Consider the following 12,840-nt stretch of genomic DNA (forward strand, 5'->3'; position numbering starts at 1 on the left):
AAAATTTTTAAAAATGCTGAGGAAGGTAGAGTGGGGCAGCAGGTATCCCATTTTTTAGTCAGTCTTTTAAACAAGCACATATTCAACTTTTTTGAGCTCCGACAGGAGCATTTTGCCGCTAATTCCCTTCTTTGCTCTGCCACCGCAGAGCATGTAACTCATATGAAAAGAAATGCATTAATCTGTAAAATTTAGACAGTTTACTTACGTGAAACTCGAAAAGCGCAAAACAAATTGGACACCTCAAATCGGATTTTGCTTGCAAAAATTTTTCACATGTGCTTCAGTACTACTATATGGGGTTCCCAGACGATAACGAAGGCACTGTACAGCGTATTTCTCCGTGCTACGTCACTTTTAACTGCGTTTTTACCTCACACCAGATTTTACGTGTACATGTAGGGTAACTCTGAACCTCTGTATCTTATAAACGGATAACTACATGAAGAGAATTTTCAGGGTTGTTCGAGATCGGCAACTTGGGAATACATCGTAAAAATTACAGACATTTGCCGTGCATAAACGTCTCGGAATCCACGGCTGGGTTTTAATACTCAGAAAACAACTTTATGAGGTGTTTTTCGAACACGGATATTTTTTTTTTCTTTTCAAAACGGGGAGATAGCTCTTCTAGATATATTTCTAGATGATCTGTCTTTCAAATTTTAACAATTTTCTGGGGTTGTTTATTATTTAAATTTCGCCTCATACCGGACTTTATTAGTAGAAGTTGAGTAACTTTGAACCTCTGTATCTTCGAAACGGATAACTATATAAAGAAAATTTTCAAGGCTGTTCAAGATCGGGATCTTTCACATATATGGTGCAAGTTTCAGACATTTTCTGTGCGTAACCGTCTTGGAATCTTTGGCAGGGGTTTGGTCCGTTGGTGACGACGAGAATATGATGGTTCAAATGGCTCTGAGCACTATGGGACATTACATCTGAGGTCATCAGTCGCCTAGAACTTAGATCTACTTAAACCTGACTAACCTAAGGACATCACACACATCCATGCCCGAAGCAGGATTCCAACCTGCGACCGTGGCGGTCGCGCGGTTTCAGATTGAAGCGCCTAGAACCGCTCGGCCACATAGGCCGGCACGAAAATATGATAAAAAGAACCTTTTCCTGGAATTTTCCGAGGAACCGTCCATGAGCTAATGATGCCTCTGTAAATACCATTAAGCCGACCATAGACCACATCAAACGCAATAAGAAGCAACTGATTTGCTCCATTTGCCTAAGCGGGCCGAACTGTGTAATATTCAGACCTTGACCCTGTACTGTAGGATACTCATTACCAGCCACAAATTCTCCACTGGGATACTATACTGTGCTCCGATATCACTGTTCTAACTTGTCCGCAAAGGGAAATATTTTATTTGTAGCTACTGAAACTGTATATGATTTTTAGAAACTAAAATTTGGGCCCCATAACATAGCTTTCAACCGGCACACTACCTAAAATATCCATTAGCTTTACGTTCTGGTTCAAAATGGCTCTGAGCACTATGGGACTTAACATCTGTGGTCATCAGTCCTCTACAACTTAGAACTACTTAAACCTAACTAACTGCCGGCCGCGGTGGTCTAGCGGTTCTGGCGCTGCAGTCCGGAACAGCGGGGCTGCTACGGTCGCAGGTTCGAATCCTGCCTCGGGCATGGGTGTGTGTGATGTCCTTAGGTTAGTTAGGTTTAAGTAGTTCTAAGTTCTAGGGGACTTATGACCTAAGATGTTGAGTCCCATAGTGCTCAGAGCCATTTGAACCATTTTTTTTGAACCTAACTAACTTAAGGACATCACACACATCCATGCCCGAGGCAGGATTCGAATCTGCGACCGTAGCAGTCGCGCGGTTCCGGACTGAGCGCCTAGAACCGCTAGATCACCGCGGCCGACTTTACGTTCTGGGACCCAATAATTTCTGAACAACTCTCGGAGAGAATATAAATACTGCTACGTTTGACCGCGTGTGCCCCAGTCAACAGTCTGTTTGTTCTACGGAAAAACAAACAGCCTCAACGTAAAGCTGCGTGATACGGCTTCTCTAAGCTCCGCTCACACTGTCCCACTTGCCTACCGCCAGAGCCGGCCGGTGTAGCCGAGCTGTTCTAGGCGCTTCAGTCTGGAACGGCGCGACCGCTACGGTCGCGGGTTCGAATCCTGCCTTGGGCATGGATATATGTGATGTCCTTCGGTTAGTTGGGTTTAAGCAGTTCTAAATTCTAGGGGACTGATGACCTCAGATGTTAAGTCCCATAGTGCTCAGAGCAGTTTGAACCACCACAGGGCAGCACAGTTATTTTCCTTCGCAGTCCACCTGAAGTGTTTAACTCAGATTCTACGATTGTCCACCTAAATGGCTGCTGGCTAATTTGTTACCAATCCTCATCGAGTTTAGCACTCTGAATGATCTCGGTGTGTACAGGGTGTTAATACTCTTAACATTCTGAGAGGTTTTTTTAAACCTTTTCTTCTTCTTCTTCACTGATAACTATGCAATAAGAGTGCAGCAATCAGTCGCCCTCCCCTTTTTTTTTTTTAGGTTTTATTCCTCAAATACAGATTTGGGTTAGTGCCTAGCCATTATCAATGCACTATTTTTTAATCTCGATGCGTGTTAGTTCCGTGTTGTTCGGGCGTCAGTCACAGTTCTTTGAATACTACTCACTACTCAGTAGTATTCAAAGAACTGCGACTGACGCCCGAACAACACGGAACTAACATGCATCGAGATTAAAAAATAGTGCATTGATAATGGCTAGGCACTAACCCAAATCTGTATTTGAGGAATAAAACCTAAAAAAAGGGGGAGGCGACTGATTGCTGCGCTCTATCATTCATAAATTGCATTATGTTTGCATTTGGAAGACGAACGGAAAAAAAGGAAAAGGAAACGTACTTGCGTGAAGCTTGGGGTTTCACGGCGAGATAATAAAAGCATTAAACAAAATTTCTTACAGGAGCTGCAAGTCGAAGACGTAATATCGTATTAAAATTACTTGCGAATGGACGAGAGTACATTTCAATACGTGCTCAGGAAAATGGATCCTCATATTACGAAGCACAACACTCACCTCGGAAATGCTATATCTACTACTCTAGTTTACACTACAGCACTCGAATACCGCAATGCACATTGGCGACAATAATACCAGAAACGTGTCACACTGTTTATAAAGCACTGAAGGAGGAATATCTAAAAGCAAATAACTATTTAGTACATACTATATCCATTAAGAATTTTTTTTTCTACAGAACTTGTAGATTTTCTCCTTTGAATCCTAGGGGGAACATCCTTGGCGTATTTCACATGTAATGGACTCCGTAATTCTTTAATAGATAGCGCCTCTTCTTATTCCATTTCTGTATTCGGGATGCCGCAAGTTATACAGTGCTTCATCTGCCTCGTACATTTCTATCAATTTCGTTGCAGATGCGATGCACCATGTAAATTTCGAAACGCTGTTGACAAACGTTTGACGTCAGACAGCTGCAGTGATTCTAACGCTCCTAACGGTTACATTTCTCGCTGCCGTAAGTGAAAGACGAACGACGTCTTTGATCAAATGTAAAGCGACGCGGTAGATTTGGCCAAATAAATTGGACAGAAGGCGACATTTGACGAAAGTTTCCTATGACACTATGTCCAGTACATTGGACAAATCAGCTTCGTCCAATAAATCTGTTAGTGTAATATCGGCCTAAGGAACGCCTCATGGGTTCTATTAGTCAAAAATTCTTCGAGCTAATCGCGCATCCGTGATGATATGACGCTAGACTGTGTCTTGAAGGACTGCTTCCAGACCGTCCAGCTCCCTTGTGGTCAGGAACTGAATTGATACCTACTGCAGCCCAGGGTTTGCCGACACCACTACATGTCGCCTTCGCTTCGCAGTTGCGAGTCTTCGCGTGGGACGCAGTGTCCGCCTTGCGTCCGATAACGCGCTATCTGGTATTGCTTCCGGGAACCCCGCCGCACAGTACGTTGTCTCCACAGGCGTACAAGCGTCCTCGCTCGTTCTTAAAAACCCAGTTCTTTCACAAGGCTTTCAGTTTCTCAGCAGGGATACAGCCACAGCGTCTCACCCAGAGCTATGCGCTGCGTACGCTAGCAGTTCCATCAACAGCATTCCCTTCTTTCGTTCACTGCAGACTTCCGGCATTAAGCTAGTGCGCTTTCCTAAACTAAAGGAACTGCTGCTGCCTGTTCTCGTTTATCCACCGCATGTCACTAAACATTATGAAACCGCTTTTGCTTAAGTAAAAAGTTTCATCAAGCGCACCTTAATTTTCTGTGTATAATTGAACTACCAAATAAGTTGTCAGTGTGTAATCACGAAGACAGAACGTTCTGTGCCCCAGTAATATAAAAACGAGAAAAATGGGAAAGTTTGCAGGCCGTTCAATCACTCAGCACGTCATAGCTCATGACAATAGGAGCCCTTTACATCTGTGCATCATTAGCCTCACGTCGTATGGGTAGCAAAAAGACGTGGTATGCACTCGGCTAATGTCAAAAGTAGTGCTGGAGGGAATCGACGCCATGAATCCTGCACGGATGTCCATAAATCCGTATGAGTACGAGAGGGTGAAGATCTCTTCTGAACAGCACCTTGCAAGGCATCCCAGATATGCTCAATAATTTTCATGGCTGGGGAGTTCGGTGGACAGGAGAAGTGTTTAATCTCAGAAGAGTGTTCCTGAAGCCACTCTGCAGCAATTCTGGACGTGTGGGGTGGCGCATTGTCCTGCTGGAATTGCCCAAGTCCGTCCGTCGGAATGCACAGTGGACATGAGTGGATGCAGGTGATCAGACAGGATGCTTACGTAACTGTCACCCATCAGAGTCTTATCTCGACCTATCAGGTATCCAATATCACTCCAACTACTCACGGCCCACACCATTACAGAGCCTCCACCAACTTGAACAGTTCCCTGCTGACATGCAGGGTCCATGGATTCATGAGGTTGTCTCCATACCCGTACATATCCATCCGCTCGATACAATTTCAAACGTGACTCGTACGACCAAGCAACGTTTTCAGTCATCAACAGTCCAATGTCGGCGCTGACGGGCCCAGGTGAGGCGTAAAGCTTTGTATCGTGCAGTCATCAAGGGTAAACGAGAGGGCCTTCGGCTCGGAAATGAGTGGGCCTTCGGCTCCGAAAGCCCATGTCGATGTTGTTACCTTGAATGGTTAGTGCGCTGACACTTATTGATGGCCCAGCATTGAACTCTGCAGCGATTAGCGAATGGGTTGCACTTCTGTCACGTTGAACGAGTCGTCGTTGGTCCTGTTCTTGCAGGATCTTTTTCCGGCCGTAAGGGATTCCTGATACTCACGGTGCACTCGTGAAAAGATAGTACGGGAAAATCCCCACTTCATCGCTACCTCGGATATGCTCTGTCCGATCGCTCGTGCGCCGAGTACAACACAACTTTCAAACTCACTTAAATCCTGATAAGCTGCCATTGTAACAGCAGTAACCAATCTAACAACTGCGCCAGAGACTTGTGTTTTATAGGTGTTGCCGACTGCAGCGCCGTATTCTGCCTGTTTACATATCTCTGTATTTGAATACGCATGCCTATACCAGTTTCTCTGGCGCTTCATTGTATTTGTCAGTTACTAGTTGTACAAAGTTGTTCGTCGTAAGAGTATAAAACAAACGGAATTGCTAACGAGGCACGTTTTTTTATGTTTACATGTCTCATTTTAAATTAGCTACAAGCCTGAAACTGACGCCTAGAAAAAAAAATTAAGTCACATTAGTCATAAAAGGTAATAGACGGTGGCGCAAACTTCGCAAGATTAAATAAAGGTGACCGACAGGGATGTAGCCTTTCCCCATTAGTCTTCAATGTACACTTTTAGGATCCATATGTTGAAGAAATAAGTAGCTGTACATGGAGAAATCTCAAAAATGCTTGAATTTACGGATCGTGTAACAGTGTTTGCATAATCTGAAAATAGTCTCCGAGAGGTCATAGAATGCAAAAAATGGTTCAAATGGCTCTGAGCACTATGGGACTTAATATCTGAGGTCATCAGTCCCCTAGAACTTAGAACTACTTAAACCTAACTAAACTAAGGACATCGCACACATCCATGCCCGAGGCAGGATTCGAACCTACGACCGTAGCGGTCGCGCGGTTCCAGACTGAAGCGCCTAGAACCGCTCGGCCGCACTGACCGGCTCATAGAATGCATGAAGAAGGTAAAATACCTGTGTAATATAATAATAGGATGGTAGATCAGCACAGAAGTTTAAATGCAGAACTGCACAAGGTAAAATAACATTCAAAACAGGAATAACAAAAACAACAAAAACCAAAAGATACCACGTTGAATAGTGTTAATTTCAGTACCAGGGAACAACATGTAAAAACATTTCTTTGGAGCGTAGTCCTGTATGGCTCGCAGACATGGACAGTTGCGAAGCACGAACGCAAAAGAATACTTTTAATGGACAGAGGGAGCGACCAGCGAAGTTTTTAGCAACGCGGCGGCGAAAGGATCGTTGTGGACGACTATCAGGGAACGGAGAGACCGACGGGTTGGATACCTACACAGATCTCTGCCTCTTCATTAATGAAATCAATGGTAGGAAAAGTATCTGGGAAATCAAGACTTCAGTACGTCAGGCAGATAAAATAAGATCTGAAATCGACGAAGTACTCCCAACTGCATACACTTGCAGAGGATAAAGAGAAAATAGAGAAGGGGAATTGGTGCCGAACACTTTGTGGATTGCGAACAAAAGAATAAGTAGAGGAAGACTGGGTACACACAAATCTCCCAGAGGCGTAATTTGAAAAGTAAAAAGTGTTTCGATACTAGACGTAAGCGAAGTACCAAACACGTAGATCTCTTGCGTAGTAACAAAACGGTTAACAGAGCACTAGTTACCGCACGAACCTGGTGATGACACGTCGCGTTCTTTATGTGATGGTTTACGAGCTCTATTGTCGCTCAGTTCTAATGCACATTGAGGACTGTATGGAGTCTCCAAGTCTTCTTTGCGGTACCTGATGGTTCAGTTCGGCTATGAATAACACACACACACACACACACACACACACACACACACACACACACACACACACACACACACATTCCACCACGTTTTCTTCCTGAAGTTAGGGCCAGATAATGATAATTACTCAAGTGCGGCCTTGTACTGATCGACGGAGAATATTTCCGATGTTAACAGTTCTGCACAGTTTTACGATGCGCTGTGGCACATTCGACATTGCCGAGACTGAAGATCACGTTCTAGCTGCTTCGAGACTTTCTTTGATTGTTCCCGACAAACAGGATCCATGTGGAGTCTTGAGGCAGTACACCATAAGCTACTCCAAGACAGACTGTACTTTGACAAGACAAATGCGTGACGTTGAACGCCCAGAACTGCACAAAAAATATGCTTAGAAAATAAGTCGCTCTTTAGAAAAACAGTGGTATGGGCCATTCGAGTGCAAAACGCACCTATTGTCTGCTAGCGCCACTTAGTGACATGATGGAGGTGCGCTAAGTAGTACTTCACTTGTATCAACAGTATAGCTGCAGTGGGGACCTTCTATTGGACTGTGTGGTTGTGTGTTAAAAAGAGTATGAAGAGTGTACATCGGTATCATGAGGCGAATTAATCCCATAAATGTTGTCAAAATGTTAGAGGCGAATCTGGGAAGTGCTGCGTGCAGCAAGTACAATTACACAATCGTTATTTCATCGTCAGACTTCACTCTGTCCCGTACAAACAACATTCGGCACCAAGAAACAACATTCGGCACCAAGATACAAGCGTATGTTACAATATGCTTCGAAAAAGCCGGGTTGTGACACTGACATACCAATATTGTCGTTAGTAAAGTTAATTAGCGTGGCATTTGATACTGGAATAATTGAATGCAGAAGCGATATTGAACGTGAAAACTAGCTTTAATCAGATGTATACATTGTCCTGTTCATTTCTGCATTGACCACGTCATTTAAATGTCACATTTGCTCTTTGAAGACGGAACAACTGTGTAACACTATCAGGTCAGTAGAACAAGTTAATTTTTGAGATAGTGTAATTATTTTAAGCAGAGGGAAATACACCAATTATGTCCAGAGGATGAAATGTGTGTACTTTTGATCCTATTCTTACGATATTTTGTTTCTTGCTGTTACCATAGTTCCTCTCTTACATTTTTAATAGCTGGCGGTTGAATTGTCTCTCGTGGTACAGTTTTACGAGCGAATGGCTCGTACCACTGTTTTTGGGATGAGAGATTTATATTCTAAGCACTTTTCGCGCACTTCTGAGCGTTGGAAGTCATTCATTTCCCTTGTAGGCGCAAATACAGTGCAAACACGACTGATATTAGACGTCTAATGCGCGGGTCTAACTGTCTATATGAAACATGATAAGGATATTTGGTTTGTGGGGCTCTCAACTGCTTGGTAATCAGCGCCCGTACAAATTCCCAATCTCTTCACTGTCCAGTCTCATCACCTTTCCGAATGACGATGCAGTGACGAGGACAACACAAACACCTAGTCCCCGGGCGAAGAAAATCTCCGACTCGGTCAGGAATAGAATCCCGGACCCCGTGATCCAGAGGCAGGAACGCTGGCCAATAGACCGCGAGCTGCGGACTGCCTGTTCGAATTAGGTAGTGGTTTTTCCCTATACAGACATCCCAATTTCGGTTTTCAGAGTATTCTAATTTTTTTCTGTCATTAATATTGACTTCACTTTTCACTTTCCATCTTCCTCCAACGTTTTGATTACGCTCAACATCTCAACAGGCAATACACGTGGTGGATCACGGGTAAGCTTTGTAGCTGGACGGCAACCTTTTGTCCAGTGAATCTCATCCGATGTCATCTTAAGACAGTGAAGTTTGATCTCTGCCGATATTGTGACGAGCAGAACTGCGCGAGAAGCACGCTACGTGTTCAGCGTATGAGCAGAGCTTCCACGGTTCAGCGTTTACAATAGCGGGCGGTCCTCCTTACAGCGAATGGTTCTGTAGCCACGCATTCTGCTAGCCAGGCAGGCGGCTGTGGCGCTGAGACACTCACCATCCTATGCCCCGTCCCCTCCTAAATCAATCACTCGCCACTAACACGACACACACACACACACACACACACACACACACACACACACATTCAGTGTGACATTTATGGCTTTAGAAGCCATGATATTCAAAAAATGTTCAAATGTGTGTGAAATCTTATGGGACTTAACTGCTAACGTCATCAGTCCCTAAGCTTACACACTACTTAACCTAAATTATCCTAAGGACAAACACACACACCCATGCCCGAGGGAGGACTCGAACCTCCGTCGGAATCAGCCGCACAGTCCATGACTGCAGCGCCTAAGACCGCTCGGCTAATCCCGCTCGGCCCATGATATTCCTCTCCAAAGTTCATTTCATAGTTTGGTTGAGATTGCATTAACTGAGGTATAACGTCGCAGTAGAGTGAGAGGCAGAGAATAGACGGTACGCTGCACCAGTTTAGTGGGAGGATCCTGTCTCATTCCCTTCTCAACCACTGCCTCTCTTTCATGTCATTCGGTTCTTACGTAACTACAGTCCCGTTTCTTCTTTATTGCAGGTAAATTATGACCATTAAGCGAAGGGAAGAGAGAGCCAAGACAGCTTTGGTATATCAGATTTGGCAATCTGTCATACACCCGTAAACGTTGTATGGGCCTGAACATCGAATGTACATGACGTTAGATGCAAAAGCAAAATTGTCATTGAAAGTTCCTATTAACGGGCAATGGGCCTACGCCAGGATATCAGAGAGTAAACGTGTAGTTTCGAAGGTGGTTGTTGGTTGGTTGATTGGCGTTAAAGGGACCAAACAGCAAGGTCATCAGTCCCTTGTTTTAAAGGTGGTCCATTCGAACGGATTTACATCTCACAAGAGTCATAATGATAAAAGGTAAAAGGGTAAAAAACGTAAAAGTGCAGTCGTGTTGTCAATGGTGAAAACAAAAGGAGGGAAGTCTGCAAGTGGGCAACCCCAAGGCTATAATAGAGGCAGGAAATATCCCACTTCTGATTCAGGTCAAAAATGGTTCAAATGGTCTGAGCACTATGGGACTTAACAGCTGAGGTCATCAGTCCCCTAGAACTTAGAAGTACTTAAACGTAACTAACCTAAGGACATCACACACATCCATGCCCGAGGCAGGACTCGAACCTGTGACCGTAGCAGTCGCGCGGTTCCAGACTGAAGCGCCTAGAACCGCTCGGCCACTCCGGCCGGCTCTGATTCAGTACAGGCAATACCATCTGCTATTTAAAACCATTCAAACGCTAGAATGTAAAAGTGCGTATTGCAAAAGCAGACTAACCAAACTTAAAATTCGATAAAAACAGAGTGAAAAGCAGAGAAAAGAGAATCTTGGCCGGGGAGGCGAGTCAGAAATCTCCAAACACAGCTTACAGTGGGAGACACCCCAACCCTCACCGTCCTGACCCTACTCCAGAGAGAGATTAGAAACCTTAAAACTGAAAATAAAAACCACTTTTACGGAGGAAACTGAGAACCAGTTCCACCATCCGAGAACCGTCTGCCAATATTAAAGGTAAAGTGTGGGGAAGTCCGTACTTAGTAAGCAGAGCCAAAAGAAGGGAGCATTCCACCAAAATGTGGGCTACTGATTGGAAGGCCCCACAACCAAATAGGGGGTGGGGGGGGGGGTGTGGCTCATTATGCAAAAGAAAACCATGGGACAGCCGGATATGGCCGATGCGGAGGCGATGCAGGGTGGTCGAGCCCTTTCGGGAGAGGCGGAAGGAAGAACGCCACGGGGCAGGGGTCGCCTTAATCGCACGAAGTTTATTAGACAGGGGAGTAGCCTCCAAAGTGTTGGCCCATGACTGTGCGAAGTTCCAAGGTTGTTATCATTAATGAAATGCTCACAAGGAGTCCAAAAAGTTACTGCATCTAGAGTCTCGCGAATGTGATCTAACAGTTTATGCAGTCAGCCCCATTCTGAGAAAAAGTTCCATCCCTTAGGAATGGGTAGATACACTACGTCAAGCGACTGCTGACTAAAGGCTTTGGCCACAGGATGGTGTTGGGTAAAAATTTTTGGGCTGATATGACTGGCTGAGACAGTGTTACGAAGTGTCGTGGTCGGAGGAGGCTGTGTTTCATGTTTATCGTGTTGTCAATGGACGTATCTGTCATTATAGCGTGTGTGAGAATCTGCTCATTTCTGTTGACAAGGGACAGGGACGTCACTAAGAGTGACAGGGTGGTAAAGGGTCACTACCTCTTTGACTGTCGGTCCTTGTACTGTTACGCATAACAATGAATGACGAAAGATTTTTGGAGACGATTTAAGAATATTTGTAGCCAGACATTGCTCAGATGACATTCGCAGCTGGTTGCATAAAAGTCTCCCAGATTGATGGATTCACTAACATGGCCCACGTGAATGGCTGGTTCTCAGTCTGAATGTAAGCGCGCACTGTGATTTTTTCCTTTGGTGATGGGCCAACGGAAGAAGAGCACAAGAACCTTAGATGAACTGGAAACAACAATCAAACATATGCTCACGAAAGATCAACAGACATGTTTAGGGTATCAGCTGCTAGCGGTCCGAACAGCTTAGTAAAAATGTTCTTGGTTCAAATGGTTCAAATGGCTCTGAGCACTATGCGACTTAACTTCTGAGGTCATCAGTCGCCTAGAACTTAGAACTAACTAAACCTAACTAACCTAAGGACATCACACACATCCATGCCCGAGGCAGGTTCAAATGGTTCAAATGGCTCTGAGCACTATGGGACTTAACTGCTGTGGTCATCAGTCCCCTAGAACTTAGAACTACTTAAACCTAACTAACCTAAAGACATCACACACATCCATGCCCGAGGCAGGATTCGAACCTGCGACCGTAGCGGTCGCGCGGTTCCAGACTGTAGCGCCTAGAGTCGCTCGGCCACTCCGGCCGGCCCCGAGGCAGGATTCGAACCTGCGACCGTAGCGGTCGCTCGGCTCCAGACTGCAGCGCCTAGAACCGCACGGCCACTCCGGCCGGCAAAAATGTTCTGCCGAACTCGCAAATCTCATATATACAAAGAAACGCTCATGGTCTTTTGTGTGTAATGATTAAGTTTCAATGCAGCCATTTAACTAACCATTAACTTAAAGTTATTTCAGAATACATTACGGTGCCTATAAGAATGGAGAAATGTCCTTCAAGTTCTTTTGAAACTGTACGATGTAGCAACTTGTGACATCGCAATGGTTATGTCGGTGAGAGGGAGGGCCTGTCTTACCTAACTTAGACCACATTCTGAAGTCCACAGCGACACCCTTTGATAGCGTATATTTTTGTAGAAATATTTATGCCCATCAGTGAAAAATTTCTCCATCGAAACCATGTGAATAAGATATTTACCCACAGTAAAAACTTTTGCTTAAAACTGCTTGGGCTACAAATTGTAGTGAAACAGTGCAGTTGCTAACAATAGCGAATTTTCGTAGGCTGCCCGAAATGGCTGAGTAGATACGGCTGCAGCTACTAGAACTTACCTTGTTCCAAAGTTTGTAGTAGTTCCCAAAGAGCGGCTGAGGCTTAGGGCCGACAATGCCTCTCTTCTCGAAATAGTCGAAGGTCGAAGTCAGGTATCTGCAAAACAAAGACAAAAAACACTGTCATTTATCACGCAAGTTAGTAGTGGTGACACTTTGACGCATATGATGCGATCTAGACATGTGCAATCTACCTCTCTTTATGACTTCAGCATCTTACATGGATTCCACAAGTCACCGGCCACATTGGAGATACAAGCTGTTACAGTAATC

General features: G+C 44.6%; 1 protein-coding gene across 1 annotated transcript in view; it reads right to left on the reverse strand.

The window, feature by feature from the left end:
- The window catches only part of LOC126476162 (cytochrome P450 3A8-like), a 261,945-nt gene that overhangs the window by 53,941 nt on the left and 195,164 nt on the right, over positions 1-12,840 (reverse strand). Inside the window, exon 2 of the mRNA XM_050103523.1 lies at positions 12,568-12,664. Coding sequence (XP_049959480.1) covers positions 12,568-12,664 — 97 coding nt within the window. The remainder of the gene's footprint in view (positions 1-12,567; positions 12,665-12,840) is intronic.

This window comes from Schistocerca serialis, chromosome 1 (assembly GCF_023864345.2).
Source record: "Schistocerca serialis cubense isolate TAMUIC-IGC-003099 chromosome 1, iqSchSeri2.2, whole genome shotgun sequence".
NCBI lineage: Eukaryota > Metazoa > Arthropoda > Insecta > Orthoptera > Acrididae > Schistocerca > Schistocerca serialis.